The 16,317-nt window shown below is 28.8% G+C and overlaps 1 protein-coding gene and 1 pseudogene across 2 annotated transcripts; both read left to right on the forward strand.

Annotated features, from left to right (window-relative positions):
• The first annotated feature begins 3,998 nt into the window (after positions 1 to 3,998).
• Positions 3,999 to 7,876, forward strand: LOC111311201 (serine carboxypeptidase-like 42). 2 transcript variants are annotated; one of them, XM_022910574.2, is made up of 11 exons: positions 3,999 to 4,130; positions 4,302 to 4,601; positions 4,945 to 5,052; positions 5,167 to 5,259; positions 5,382 to 5,474; positions 6,040 to 6,125; positions 6,276 to 6,554; positions 6,658 to 6,791; positions 6,959 to 7,051; positions 7,162 to 7,279; positions 7,376 to 7,876. In XM_022910574.2, the coding sequence occupies exons 2-11, from the start codon at positions 4,349 to 4,351 to the stop codon at positions 7,541 to 7,543; spliced, it is 1,425 nt and encodes a 474-aa protein (XP_022766309.2). In that variant the 5' UTR covers positions 3,999 to 4,130; positions 4,302 to 4,348; the 3' UTR covers positions 7,544 to 7,876. The 2 variants fall into 2 exon arrangements, with proteins under 2 accessions (XP_022766309.2, XP_022766311.2); XM_022910576.2 differs by having other exon boundaries at positions 6,974 to 7,051; positions 7,376 to 7,687.
• A 286-nt stretch (positions 7,877 to 8,162) lies between these two features.
• Positions 8,163 to 10,032, forward strand: LOC111310734 (pentatricopeptide repeat-containing protein At3g09040, mitochondrial pseudogene; annotated as a pseudogene).
• The last annotated feature ends 6,285 nt before the right edge of the window (positions 10,033 to 16,317 follow it).

A 16,317-nucleotide genomic window follows, 5' to 3' on the forward strand; every position in this document is an offset into this window, starting at 1 on the left:
TTTTGATTTCTTTTAGGGAAGGTGAAGTTGACTTTTATTGAGGAAATTAGATCATAGTAGATCCACTAACATGGTTACTCAAATATGATGATTGATGCTCAAAAGCCAATTTTTAAAAGTTGAATGTCATCCTTTCTCAGCGTCTTCCTTCCCCTGCTTCCTATTAAAGTTTTTCCTCAAATTGTCATAATCATTTCTTGAAGCGTCCTTGGATTTGAAATGAAGAAGTGTTTCTGAACCTGATTTATGTACTATGCATCATTAGGTCTGCGTCCTGCATTTGCCACCCTAGATTATTTCCATCACTAGTGAAATAAAAACTTTACAAGCTTTGGAACAATCAATTCACTTGAGCTGATCTGGCAATTACTCGATTTGGGCTAAATTTGGGTTGTTTTAGATTTCAGTTCAAATTCGGTCGTGTTGTTGGCTTTTTAAGGCTCCGTTGCTTATCGGTTTTGCAATTTGCCTTAAGAGGCAAAAAGGAAGAGACAAGTTTGGTTACAAAAGCAAATAAAATTTTTGAATGATTACTTGCAAAATATATATTCTTTTAGATGATTAAAAAGCATGTTTCTTCTTCTTCTATATAGGCTAATTATGTTATAATAAGTTTTCTTATAGATTTTAACTATTTGTCCATTTTAAATCAATTATGGTATTTTATTTTTTTACCTTTACTTTTTACTTTATAGCAATTTTTTAAATTGTAAATTGCAAAAATCAAGTAGCAAAAGCATTTACTAAACGAAGCTCAAGTGAATTTAGATTGCGTTGGGTTGTTTGGATCAAAATCTACCATTTTTATTAATTTGTTACAGGTTTTGTCAGAAAAGAAAAAAAATAGAGGTGGCAGTTTCAAGTTTAGTGAGTCATTTTAGGCTGATTGCGTTCAGTTCATCATATATGTCAGTTCATTATGGTTCGGATTGTTGACTTAACAATCTGCTTGGGTCGGGTTTGTTCTGCGGAGTTGTTTGGATGAGGTCGGTTTTTGCTACCTTTACCAAAGTAGGACAGCAAAGTTATATGAAATGATGAAGCTTGTTCTTTATATGTCATTCTCCTTTTGGCTTTTTGGGGACAAAGTTTGGAGCGTGATGAGCTGAACATGAATAGCAAGGGGCAAACTGTTTCTGTCACTTAATGATGGCAAGAAGCTCGGTGAAGAAGAGTGACCGGGACTGCAAACTTATAGTAGTTGCAGCAGAATTTGTACTTTTTAGTCATGCATTCTTTGCATCACTTTTTCTTTCTAAAGGAGAAAAGTTGCATTGCCTGCGCCTTAATGATGATACAAGAATTGCCTGGTATTCTGTCTTCATATTGACTGTTCTCTTCTCCAAGCTGCCCCACAAAGCTTCTTTTGCTTTTGTGGAGACCTAATCAGCTGTTTCATCTTTGGAACTTTGCATAATTTGCGCATGCCCCATTATGAGTACTGAAGACAATAGAAATATTCAAAGATGGATGAATTTAAAAAAAAAAAAAAAAAGATCATCCCATGCTACAGTACAGAAGTATGCTGTTAATTTCAGCTTGGTATCATGATTTTCAACTGTTGTCATTTTGCTTTCAACAGTCTTGCATTGTGTTCAGTGGGGGGGGGGGAAGGAAGGGAACGAGGGAGTGCGATAGAGCCATTTCCCAATTTGGTGGATGCAAATGAAAGGAGGGAAAGAAAAGGGGAGGACACTTCATCTTTTCTCACCCATAAAATCCAATCGTTGGATAATTGGGAGGAAAATGAAAACAAAACATTCTGTCTATTAGATGAGTTGGTGGGTTTTTCATTTTAGCCTGAATTATTTTGTTTGTTGATAATATCCAATTATTGAGCTTATTTCTGTCTTTTTCATTTCATATATTTCTTCTATTCCCTAAATGTATGTGTGACTTTAGATATGAGAAAGTGAGGGGCGCATTTGAAGGAAAGTCAAAAGCTTCATCATTCTCTTGATGTTGCTTATAAGGCAGAGCATTCCTAGGATTCTTATCCAAAACTTATCTTAATCCAAGGATAAATTGTTTTGCTTACAGCAAATGGCTAATGGATGGTTCCTTTGACCCACATACTCTTCTCTCTCTCTCTCTCTCTCTCTCTCTCTCTCTCTCTCTGTGTGCTAGAACTCATTCTGCAAATACAATTTCATTTCTGCTTCTGAATTTGGCTTTTTCTTGCACATGTAAAAGCCTATCGGTAAATCTTAAGAAAGACAATATTTACTTGTGTTGGATGTCTATCGTAGTGAAGCGTCCAAGCAACATGTAATGTAATAAAAAAAAAAAAGGGGGGGTGTGGGGGTTAAACAGGACAAAGACATCGGAACGACAGTCATTGAAAAAGCATACGTCAGAATTTTTTTGTTTTCTTTTTTTTTTTAATTGCAAATTCACTATTACCATATATCCTTATTAGTCTCAGAAATTCCCACCAAACTTACTCTAACTCCACGTATCGTACATCAAAACAATGTGTTGCCTTCTACAACAACTAGCAATAGCAACCATCTTACTTTGTTAAAGAGGAATATTCAAGGGGTTGGTTTGCATTTGAAGTTTGAAACCAAGTCTGCATGCCTCACAACCAGTCTCGGTGTCAGAGCCAAAGGTAAATTTTCAAGTGTCGGAGGCAAAACGGCATTGAATTTATATGGACTGCGCATAATAGATTCGTATCTACTAGGGCTAGTAGTCGTTCAAGGTTGAAGATTAATAAGTTTGTAATTCCACGAACCACCCCTTACACATTTGCTTTAAATGAATAAGAGAAACCTACCTCAAATATCTCCAATCTGATTCTATTTCTGTAATTTAGGAAGAAGTAGCTCGAATTTTATATGTATGAATCTTACATGAAAGGGATATTCATTCAAATCAAAATTAGTAGGATGAAAACATTTTTATGTAGCATATGTTTGGCTCAACAAGTTTGACATGCATCAGCAAACAAATTACAACAAACAAAAAAACAAAATAATACACTTTTTTTAATCATTTAACATTAAAAAGAATAAATCTTAAAAGTTTCTGTTTCAATGAGAATATTGCAATTTTTTGGTCAAAATTCAAAGTAAATATTAATGTCCAATTTAAACTCTCCCAATCAAAATTTGAGCCCGAGCGTGTTGGCTCCACCTTTTAAATGAGGTCCGTGTGATTGATTGAAAAGCCGGCAGAAGAAAAGGAAAACATAAGAAAAGAAGTAAGTAAAATTTGACAAGGGCTTTCTTTGTCGTAAGAGGATTAGCATAGGTTTTCTTCGCTAAAAAATAGAAAGCTACCTATAGTAATTCTATTCAAATCTCTACCCAATCATTGGACCGTGAATAACACTTTCCACACTGCGAATTAACAACATTTAACTCAACTCGCATGGAGCGCCAAAAATTAAGCCCAAATTTTGGTTTGACTTATTGACTGCAAAAATTCTCATTTTCTACCCATTTTTATTTTTTATGAGAATCTTTTTTATCCACTTTAAAGTCTAGAAAATGCCAAGTATGATTTTTTAAAAAATATTTATAGGTTTTCTTAATGAATACTTTTAAGCCTTTTTAATGATAATTAAAATACAATAAATTATTTTGTAATATAATAAATTATGTTAATGTTATAAATTTTAATACATTGAAAGAAAATATTTTTTTACAAGTTCTTCGGCACCAGACATTGTTAAAATGATACATTTATCTAATAAGAAAATTTTGAAAAAAAAAAACAAAAAAATATTTTTGATATCTAACTTTTTTACAAGTAAACCATTAATCTATTTCACACTAATGTAGGATAAGAAATGTAACACTAATTATTGAGTTAGCAATACTTAAATAAAAAAATAAGAGTAATTTTGCATGTTTTTTTTTTCCATGTAGGTAGTATGGTAAAGAGAAACAGACGCTAGCTAGGCAGTAAAAGCCAAAAGTTAACAAGGAGGAATCACAGCTTGGCAGCAACTGCCACTGTGAAGCTTCCTGAATTCTAACGTCTATAAATCTCTTTATAGCAAGTTCCAGTAGTGTAAACAAATCAGATCTCTTTTCAACTATAAAAACTATATAAAATACTATATATAATCATATTGTAGGCCACCTTTTTGTTAAAGCAAACCCAGAATTCACGTGCTGGCTGTAAGTATATGTAACAGAATTAGTTTTTAGTATATACATATATATTTTTTGGGATAAAGATATTGCTTATGTTATCAGTATCATCATTGTAAATGTATTTATTGTTTCTTTTTTCCTCGCTTTATTAATTTATTTATCTTTTTATTTTTTGGGTGTTTACTGGCTTTATAGTGTTCTGAGGTGCAATTCCTGTGTGTAAAGATAAAGGGTATTTTGAGATGGGTCTGTGGAACAAGTTTTGTGGGTTTTTGTTGAGTATTGCATTGCTGCTGGGGTGGGTGGTTTTGGGAGTGAAAGGGTATCCAGCAGAGGATCTGGTTGTGAAATTGCCTGGTCAGCCTGAAGTTGGGTTTAAGCAGTATGCTGGGTATGTTGATGTGGATGTCAAGGCTGGGAGGAGCTTGTTTTATTACTTTGTTGAAGCTGACAAGAACCCTGAAAAGAAGCCCCTCACTCTCTGGCTTAATGGAGGTTGGTTATTTGCTTTTATTCAACTTGAATCTACTCGTTGTTTTGAAACTTCTGTTGTTTCTCGATTGAATTATGAGTTTTATGTGAAATATGTTGCATGGTTGTCTGTTGATGAGTATCATTAACCTTTTTCTCAAAAAGTAGCTTTTGACAATATTACCTTGGGATGGAAATCAGCTGCATAATAGATAAATTGTGACTGCAATTCACTAAAAAAAATAGTAAAGAATTTGCTGCTGCTCCAGATGATTGCTGATAAGTTGATTCAAAGAGATGGATGATATGTTATGCTCTTGTAAGTAGATGATTCTGTTTATATTCTTATCCTCAAATTCCATTTCAGGGCCGGGATGTTCCTCCATTGGTGGGGGTGCTTTTACAGAATTGGGTCCGTTTTATCCTAGAGGTGATGGCCGAGGCCTTCGAAGGAATTCTTTGTCCTGGAATAGAGGTATAAAAATATGCTTATAGCATTTAAATGCAATAAACTTCAGCATTTAATTATAATAAATTCAAATTTGAATTATACTCACTTTCTTCTTTTCTCCCCCCTTTCTCTTAATAGCATCAAATCTCCTGTTTGTTGAGTCCCCTGTTGGTGTAGGTTGGTCATACTCAAATACTTCTTCAGATTATTATAGTGATGATGCATCCACTGGTAATGCAACTAGATTAGAACCGATTATTTTCTCTTCAACCTATTCTAAAATAGAGTTTTCGTAGCAATTTTTTTTAATATTAATTGAAGTTTCTTATATTAATTACTCTTGTTCTTGGCAGCCAAGGATATGCATATTTTCATGATGAAATGGTATGAGAAGTTCCCAGAATTCAAGTCCAGGGAATTGTTTCTGACAGGAGAAAGTTATGCAGGTTTGCCATTGCAATGAAGTTTCAGTTCTAGTTTTTTGTAATTGTAAGGCAAATTTGTTCAATTGCACAACTTTTTCTCTATTTTGAGATTTTATAAAGTTCTTATGAAAATGAAAAATAAGAGGAATCAGTTGTAACATATCAAAAGCATCTCTTGCTACGAGTCCCCTGATCCTTCTTAGGTAATTCCAGTCATCATCACAGTTTTCAACAAAAACTGCTACTTTATTTGTTCCCAAGAGAAATTTTTACTTCAGAGAAACATTGCAGAAAGTGCCTGTCTAAACAAAATGTTTAAACATGGCAAATCAGTTGCAATAACTAAATTTTATGTCCAAAATAAGTCTTTTATCATATCAAAATAGAATATTACATATTTGAGTAAAGATTTCTTTGGCTTTGAAAGATGAACAGAAATTTTCATGTTTGACTTGGTACAAACTGAAAGTAGTGTCGTATTTCAGGCTGTAATCAGAACATTTTGAACCACTTTTTATTTTTGCTTCTTTTATCTTAATTTATCAGTTTTACAGTTTTATTACATGGTATAAATGTTGTTATACAGGACATTACGTACCGCAGTTGGCTGATGTTCTACTTGATCATAATGCACATTCATCTGGCTTTAAGTTTAACATCAAAGGAGTTGCTGTAAGAAAACCTGCACTGCATTACTTACCTATGGCTATGTTCTTTGATAAGAAACAAGAAAGAGAAAAAACCAATGAAAAACTAATATTTGGGACTTGCTGTTCTTCGCCTGATTTTTTTAACAATTCCCTGTGCATCCTTTTCATTTAGATTGGGAATCCCCTTCTCAGACTTGATCGGGATGTTCCAGCAACATATGAATTCTTTTGGTCGCACGGGATGATTTCTGATGAAATTGGCCTTACCATCATGAATGAATGTGATTTTGATGACTATGTCTTTGAGAGTCCTCATAATGTATCCCAGCCGTGCAAACAGGCCATAGCTGAAGCAAATAGCATTGTTGGTGATTATATAAATAATTATGATGTTATCCTAGATGTTTGCTATCCATCTATTGTAGAACAAGAGTTGCGATTGCGGAAGATGGTATTGTTTTCTTTTCCCTTTATTTGCTTTCCTTTTATTGTCCCATTGTAGCATGTTCTCCCTTGTTCACCTTTGCAATGATTCATTTTCCAAATATATGCAGGCCACTAAGATAAGTGTTGGAGTTGATGTGTGTATGACATATGAACGGCGTTTATACCTTAATCTCCCTGAGGTTCAGATGGCACTTCACGCGAATCGCACTAAATTATCTTATCCATGGAGTATGTGCAGTAGGTAGGTGAATTCGTCACTCTTCATCTTTTTGTAAACTGCAGAGGGGAAATGACTACATATTGCATCTTAAAATTTAACCGATACTAGTTTTCTATTTAGAATTTGTGATGATCCTTTATGCTAAGATACGAGATTTAACTGATGTATTTTGTTTTCTGCACTGAAAGACAATTACTGTACAGTGATACTGATGGTAACATAAACATCCTTCCTATTCTCGAAAAGATTATCCAAAATGGTATTCCTGTTTGGATATTCAGGTGAGATCCAAAATGCTATGGATTTTTTTTTTTGTTTTTTGAATTTCTTAACTTATTTGATTTATAGCGTGGTTGCTGAAACATATAATTGTCAAAACTAATAATTGCAGTGGGGATCAAGATTCTGTTGTGCCACTGCTTGGCTCGAGAACACTCGTCCGTGAACTGGCTCATGATTTGAAGTTCAAGATTACAGTCCCATATGGAGCTTGGTTTCACAAACGCCAGGTTCTTAACGCATGCCGGCTAATTTAAAGAGTTTGCTTTTACTGTTTGCACCTTTCTTGAGCAATGGACATTTTCTTGGGTTAATTTTTTGGTTAGGTTGGAGGTTGGGTGACTGAATATGGAAATTTGTTGACCTTTGCCACGGTTAGGGGGGCAGCACATATGGTACCCTATGCACAACCATCAAGAGCCTTGCATCTTTTCACTTCATTTGTTCGTGGCCGCAGACTGCCTAACAACACACGTCCTTCGATTGATGAATGAGAATACTGCACCCAACAGAACAGTGTGATAGAGTTTCGAGTTTTACAATTTGCTTATCCAAAGGTAATACAAATGATTGAGTTCTCAGGGAATAAGGTGTCGTCAGAAGAAAAGAGGACACTGAAGTTACAGTAGCAGAGAGGAGAATTTGATGTGGGACTTGTTCTTCATTAAAATAGTGGCAATTATTTTATCTGATTGAAATGGATCAGGCTCTGATTAACTGATAGAGTGAATTTTTTTTTTTTTTTTTTGGATTGTGTGGAAATGTAATTTGATTCATTGGTTTAGATTTAATTGAACTGCATGCATCTCAATGAATTTATTTCCTGGAAAATATACATCAAGGGAGCTTGTACAGTTATTCAAAGAGTCGAAGTAGCTAGTGTAATCTGATTAATTGAAGCTTGTGGGTATTAAACCAACCATATCCAACTGGAACTAAATTGACAACCCGTGTCCAATTGCAAAGACAATATATTTTACCATTGCCAGCTATGTCTCTGCCATTGTTACAGAATTTATCTTCCCTTGATAAAAGAGAGTTTTATCAGTTTCGATGCCAATAATATTTTCTTTCTTAAGAGTTGTAACGGTAGTCTTTTTCAAGCCTCGGGCAATGTCCAGAGTTGTTGAGGTCCAAATCTGTCGTTCATGGTGACGTTCAACTGTAGGACTTGCTTGCTAGGGGGCCTCAATAACAAGAGTCATGCCCAAATCCGGTTACGAGGACCATAAAAAACGCAAAGAGCAATGTATATGCCATAAGATTCATACTAAGGATATGTGTAAAACAATGAAGAAAAGTCAAAAGTCATTACACATTCGACGAAATGTCTCAAACAAGAGAGCAGGCTTTAAAATTCGGCAAAATGATATATGCGCAGGGCTTGGAACTTAGGTTTTGATCAAAGAGTTGTTGGAAAATGCAATCCTTGATCTTTATGCCAAATGTGGGGATGTGCACTCTGCTGATATGGTGTTTGACGACCTCGAAAAGACAGATGTATTGGCTTGGAACTCAGTTACTTCAATTTATTCTAAACGAAGATTGGTAGAAGAAGTTGTTAAGAGAACTGGTCATTGCTGAATAGTGGAGTATTGCCAAATGAGTTCACATTTCCCGTCTGTTTGTGCTAGGTTGAAAGATGTTGAATTTGGTAGACTAGTGCATTTTTTATGTTGTTAAAATGGGGCTAGAAGCGAGTTCCTTTTGTGAAGGTGCTCTTATTGATATGTGTTCTAAGTGTAATTATGTGACTGAAGCTCGGCAGGTGTTTGATGGGTCAATGGACCTTGATACTGTTTCTAGGACATCGATGATTGCAGGTTTATATTAACGTTGGCTTGCTTAAGGAGGCGCTGAAAGTGTTTGAAAGTATGCAGAAAGCTGGTCATGTGCCTGAGCTGGTGGCTTTTGTTAGTATCATAAATGGATTTGTCCGCTTGGGTAGACTTGATGCATGTGCCTTGTTTTCCCAGATGCCCAATCAGAATATTGTGGCATGGAATGTGATGATTTCAGGGCATGCAAAGAGAGGTTATGAGGTGGAGGCTATTGGATTTTTTTCAAAATATGAGGGCATCTGGGGTTAAGTCTTCATGCTCCACATTAGGAAGTGTGTTGTGTGCGATTGCTAGTTTAGCAGCTCTGGAATTTGGCTTATCAGTTCATGCTGAGGCAATTAAACAAGGGTAAATTCTAACGTTTATGTGGGAAGCTCTTTAATCAGTATGTACGCTAAGTGTGAGAAAATTGATGCTGCGAAGAAAGTATTTGATGGGTTAGATGAGAAAAATGTTATCTTGTGGAATGCAATGCTTGGAGGTTGTGCACAAAACAGGTATGCTGACGAAGTCATTGAATTGTTCTCTCAGATGAAGGGGTCTGGTTTTCACCCTGATGAGTATACCTATACCAGTATCTTGAGTGCATGTGCTTGCTTAGAATGTCTAGAAACAGGTCGCCAATTTCATGCATTTATTATCAAAAACAAATTTGCATCGAACTTATTTGTCGCCAATGCATTGGTTGATATGCAAAATATGGGGGCTTTAAAGGAAGCAAGGCAGCAACTTGAGATTATAAAATATCGAGATAATGCATCATGGAATGCAATAGATTGTTGGATATGTGCAGGAGGAAAATGAGCTTGAGGCTTTTAACATGTTACGAAGAAGGATTTAGTATGAAATTGTGCCTGGTGAAGTGTCCTTGGCCAGTACACTCAGGAGCAAGGGAAGCAAGTCGATTGTCTTCCAGACAAATCTGGTTAGAAAAGAGCCTGGTTTAGAAAAGAGCCTCTATGCGGGAAGTGCCCTTATTGACAACATGTATGGGCCATTGGGGATGGTATGATTTGGGCTGCAAGCTACTTGGTGCTTGTAGAATAATACAGGGAGACGGCGGGCTGCGGAGAAACTGATTGAATCGGAACCCCAAAATTCTTCGCCCGATTTGCTGCTTTCTAACATATGAGAATATATGCTGCATCAGGAAGCAGGGACGAGGTTAATGCTTTGACGTGGGCAATGAGAGAGAAAAGAGTGCAGAAGCTGGATTGTCGTGGTACAGAAAACAAATTTGTTCATTGTTGACGATTAGTCTGATGCTAAAGCAGATGAAATTGAGGGAATTTTGAAGGATTTGCGAGTATTGATGAGAGAAGAGAGGCATCTATGCTATGGAAGTTGATTTATTTTTGCACAAGGAAGAATATGATTTTTTTTTTTTTTTATATTAAATTTACCTAACTTCAATTTTATAAAAATAAAACTTAAAATTTTAATATTAAATACTAGAATTAGACTCGAATTTCACTTTAATTTTTTATTTTTTAAAATTATATTCTAAATATAAGAGAAGCAATATTTTTATATTAAGTTTTAATAAATGACAACATATAAATAAATATAAGCATATTTATTTTTAATATAAATTATAACTTTTTTTAAAATAATATAAATTATAACTTAATTATATATAAATTTAATTTTTTTATTAAATTAAAATATTAAATAATATTTTTATTAATATAATATATAAATCTAAATTAAATAAATAATAAAATAAAATTTATAAATCTAAGGGAAGGTCATGGCAAAGCGCCCCAAAGCCACTTTATTCAAATTGTTCAAAAAAATAAAATTTAACTTAATATTTATTTTTAAAAAATTGTATCGATTAAATTATAGCGAATCAAAGCATAGCGAATATAAGTTGTTTTATTATCTATATTTTATTTTTTTTACAAAATTTATTTAATAAATGAATTTTTTAAAAATAAAAAAATAATAAAAAAGCCAAATGAGATGGCATGAAAATTAATTATATTACGTTATTAAATAATTTTTTAATAATATATATACAGATAAAATTAAATAAATAATAAAATATATATTTATATATATATATACCAAATTTGAAGTGTAATATTCAAAATTTTACTCTAATTCCTGCTTAATTAAAAAAATTTAATTCAATTATCTTGAATTAAAAAAAAGTATACTAATTAGATTAGGACAAATCAAAATTTATAGGATAAGAATTATTTTTTTATTTTTATTTTAATTTATTTTTTTATTATAAAATTTATTTCATAAAAAGTAAAAGTGAAAAAGTTTTAAAAAAAGAAGTCCAAAAAAAAAAGGAAAATATTTAAAAAACAAAGAAAATGAAAAAAAAAAAAAAAAGAGTGTTATGAGAACACCCGCTAAGAGACGAAACAGCTTAAAGTTATATCTAACTTGATTTTATTTAAAAAAAAAAATCAATTACGATTTAAAAAAAAAAAATACTTATGTTGGATTTGTAAGATTCAAAATCAATTGAATACTAATTATTTCATTATCCCTACTTTCATTAATTTTTTTATAAAATTTATTTAATAAAAAATAAATTAAAAATTTTTAAAAATTAAAAAATAGAAAATGGAGAAAGAAATGGATGCCATCAGATACTCACCCCCTATTCTCTACCATTTTAAGTATTAGATACTAAAAGCAAAATATTATTTTTAAAACTTTGTGAAAATCAATGAGAGACAAATAAATACAAAAAAACAAATATTTTTGTTTATAACGTATATTGACTATTGCTATGAATTCCTGTATTCATAGTCATTGGCTTGTTTCAGAACTTTTCTTTTGCAAGTGACAGTTGATACACCAAAACAATATACAATTTTTTAATAGTTTTCACTTTAAAAAAAAAGTTAATTATTGTAATAGTTTTCACTTTCATTCTTTTAGAAAAATATTTTTTAAAAAAAAAGATTAAAAAAAGAAAACAGGAAAAGTGAAAAAAAAAAAAAAAGAAGAATAAGTGATTTTTTTTTTCATTTTCTCTATCTTATAATTTTTCCCTTACATATTTTACAAAATAAACATTTTCTCGTGAATTAAATCACAAAAATAAAAAATGCAAAACATGAATATCAATTCATACAATTAGAGTTGTTTCCAAGTGAAAATCACTCTCAATTTAAGGCCATATGAGTGACTAATTTGATTCCTAAAAATTGCAAGGATTAAAATATAAAGATTTTCATTTATTATTATAATAAATAAAAATTAAAATCTTAAAAGTATAAACTAAAATATATAAAAATAAAAAATACATAAAACAAAAAATAAAATTTAAACCAAAACTGTTTTATAGAAAATCATTTTTGTACTTCCTTTTGCTTTAATGTTTTTTCCAAAGTAAAGTTTATAATTTCCCATAAATTAAAAAGATTACACAATTAATAATAATTAATAATAAATACAATGCTTTTAACATCACATGAATAATAATAATAATAATAATAATAATAATAATAATAATAATAATAATAGTAATATATTAAATATTAGATCTAAAAGTCTTTCAAACTTATATTTTTTATAATATTTCACTTGTGATTTATAGTTTTTTTTATTATTTTATATTATAATAATTATAAATATATTAAAAATAAAATAAAAAAATCGATGAAGAACAATGGATCCCGATTAAAGAACTAAATTCTAGTGAATATTAAATAGTAAAAAAAATTTAAAATTTTCAAAGACAAAATTAACAAGGTCGTAATAAGGATATAAAAAATATTAAAAATTAGTATAAACAATATTTTTCACTTTCTTTGTTATTTAAACTTTAAAAACTGGAGAACTGTGTATCTATAATTTAAATTTGATTATGTACGGATAAATAATATATGATCAAAATTTATGTAATGACACTTTTTCTTTTTTTTCTTTTTGGTATTTTTTTCATTTTTTTTCTCGTTTTTATATTTTATAAATATTTTTTATAGATTTTATTTTTGAAAAATAGGACTTTCTTTTTATCAAGCTTTTTGGGGTTTTTTTAAAACATTTTTAAAGATGAAAATACTATATTTATAAGTAATTAAGATACAATTTATGCGTTCATATTCCATTATATAAATGTTGCTTATTTTTATTTTTATTTCACTCTCATTCAAGGTGTCCATATAACACCTCATACTTCTTTCTTTTTTTTTTTTGTTTTTTTCTTTCTTTTCTTTTTAGTCATTTTTTAAATTTATTATTTAAATAAATTTGTAAAAAAAAAAACCCAATTGAAATTTTTTTTTTATTTTATAAAGTCAAGATCAAATTGGGACAAATTGAGATTTTTTGTGAAATGAGATCGAGGTGGATTCGCGTCTAGGGTGATTTGACCTTTAAAAAATATATAAATATATATATTTTTTATTAATTTAATTATAAATATTAAATTTATTTTTAAAAAATTAATATTTTAAATTCGAAAAACGTGTCCAACATTTTTTATGAGTTTTTTTTTTAATTTTTAATTTTGTTTACTTTTTTAATTTTTTACAAATTTTTTAATTTTTAAAAACTTTCTATTAAGTAATTGAGATATCCAAGTATCATCTCTTTTTTTTTTATTTTTTAATTTTTTTAATTAAATAATTTTTTTAACAAAAAAACGATGAATAAAAATGGTAAAACAAAAGTATATCTTTATATTGGCTTTTTGGGAGGGGTTTTTTTTAACCTTTTTTAAGGATAAAAATAATGAATTTATAAATAATTAAAATACAATTTATGCGTTCATACATTCATCATATAAATTTTACTTATTTTAATTTTTATTTCACTTTCATTTAAGGTGTCAGTATAACACGTTATGCTTATTTCTCTTTCTTTTTTGTTTTTTTTTTTAACCAACTTTTTTTTATTTAAATAAATTTGTAAAAAAAAATCAATTGAAAATTTTTTTTTATTTTTTAAAATCAAGATCGAATTGTGACAAATTGAGTTTTTATGATAAATAAGATTGAGGTGAAATTGTGTTTAAGATTCTTTGACTTGACTCATTTCAATTAATTTATAAAAATATATTTTTTTTTATTAATTTAATTTTATATTTATATATATTTAAAATTCATTTTAAGAAATTAATATTTTAAATTCCATAAAAGTGTCAATTTGGCATTCTTTAAAAGCTTTTTTTTATTTTTTATTTTTTTCATTTGTTTACATTTTTCCAAATTATTTTATTTAAAAATTTTTCTATTAAATAACTTTTGTACAAATATGAAGGTGATTGAGATATCGTTTCATCTTATTTGTTCCTTTTTTTGACCTTTTGTTTTTTTTTTTTTACTTAAGTAAATTTTATAACAAAAAAATTGATGAATAAAGATGATAAAACAAAAAAATTTTAACCCACGAGAACGGGTAGGCAACCCACCTAATAAATTATGAACTTTAAGAATAAAGTTTTTAAGTTAATTATAAAGACAGATAAGCTAAACCAACAGATAAATTGGATGAGACACGTCACTAATACATATACTTAAAGTATTAATGTATAGAGCAATGATGCTCCTCCTTCAAAATGCCACTTGATACATCCTATTTTTCCTTTTTTTTTAACTCTTTTTAAATATTTAATAAATATTTTTTTAAAATTATAAAAATATATATTTGCTTAAAGATTTTATTTTTATGTGTGAGACTTATTTATATCAAATATTTTTTTTCGTTTTTTCATTTTTATCCTTTTAACTTTTTTCTTTTCTAAACAAAATATTTAATAACTTTTTTAAAATTATAAAAATATATTTTTAAAGATTTTATCTTTATGCGTGGAACCCATTTATACGAAGCTTTTTTGCTTTTCTTTTTTTTTTTTCACCATTTTTGTCTTTTTCCATTTTAAAAAAAATATTTAATAAAGGTTTCTTTTAGATTTTATTTTTTAGATCCACTAGATACCAATGATACGTCACATATTTATTTTTTCTTATTTATATGTTTAATAAATAATTTTTTATCTTTTATTTTTAAGACTCACTTAATATCAAGAGTATATCACATATTAAATCATTTGGCTCCTTTTTTTTTTTTTTTTCTCTTTTATATTTTTGCTATTTAATTTTTTATCTCTTTTTAAAAAATATCTAATATTTTTTAAAATATTTTAAATTTTTTAAATATGTGGCCCATTTGATATGATTACATAAAATATATATTTTTCTTTTTTGTTATTTTTTAAATTTAATTATTTGTAAAGAAAAAATTTTAGTGGAAGTGTCAATGTCATAACTGAATTTGATTTTTCTCATTTTTCCAATTCTTTTTTTTTAGATTTTTTATTTTTTAAAATCCACAATATAAATTTTCAAAAAAAAAATTATTGTTGCAAATACCGCTTGTTAACTAAATTTTCTACCTTTTTTGGTTATCATCATTTCTTTTAATTTTTTTTTCTTTCTTTTTTTTAAATAAGATATTTTTTGAATAAAAAAATGAATATGTACATCTGACCCCTCATTTTTTATTTTTTAATTAATTAAATTATTATTTAATACATTAATCTAAAAAATTAATGTTTTAAACTCAATTGAGATGTTCATATAGTATCCCTATAAACTCTTCATTCTCTTTTTTTTTTTTTATGTATTTTTTATTAAATTAACTTTGTTATAAAAAATTAGAATAATGGAGATATCTATGCAGTACTCCATTTGTATTTTTCCCTCTTTTCCTCTTTTTTATAGTTTTAGTTAGATAAATTTTACAATAAAATATATTGATTGATAAAAATGTCAAAATAATATGCATATGATGGGTTTCAATTCAATAAGGGCAATTTCTTTTTTAAATCGAGATCAAGTTGGGATGGATTGAATTTTTTTATAAGATATAATATTAGGGCAAAAAATTGTTTAAAGTGTTACTCATTTCAAGGCATATATAAAAATATATATTTTATTATTAATTTTATTATTTATATATATTATATTAATAAAATTATTATTTAATATTTTAATTTTTGAAATCAATATTTAAATTCAATTAGGGTGTCCATGTGACATATTCTATGAACTCTTTTTTTTATTTTTTTTATTTTTTTTACTTTTTAGAATTTCTTTTGTTTTATTTTTAAATTATATATATTCTGATAATAAAAAACCATTTTGGGTATTCATGTGTTATCTTTATTCGAGATTTTTTTTATTTTCTTTTTTCTTAATTAGATAAATTTTAAAAAATAAATAGTGAATAAAAATGGTAAAGTAAAAATATTTAACTCATAAAGTTTTTGTTTTATAAAAAAGTAAGCATACAATAGGTTTTTATCCATATTGATTCAATGCGAGTGTTTTGTAAAAATCAATATCAAATCAAATTAGATTTGTTTATTATAAAAAAGTGAGAACAAATCAAAAGCAAATTTAGGATGCTTTGTCATAAGTCACTCTATGGTATTTAGAAAATTATATATTTTA

The sequence above is a fragment of the Durio zibethinus genome, chromosome 1 (assembly GCF_047325235.1).
Source record: "Durio zibethinus cultivar Kanyao isolate XHJ-2024 chromosome 1, ASM4732523v1, whole genome shotgun sequence".
In the NCBI taxonomy this organism is placed as follows: domain Eukaryota; kingdom Viridiplantae; phylum Streptophyta; class Magnoliopsida; order Malvales; family Malvaceae; genus Durio; species Durio zibethinus.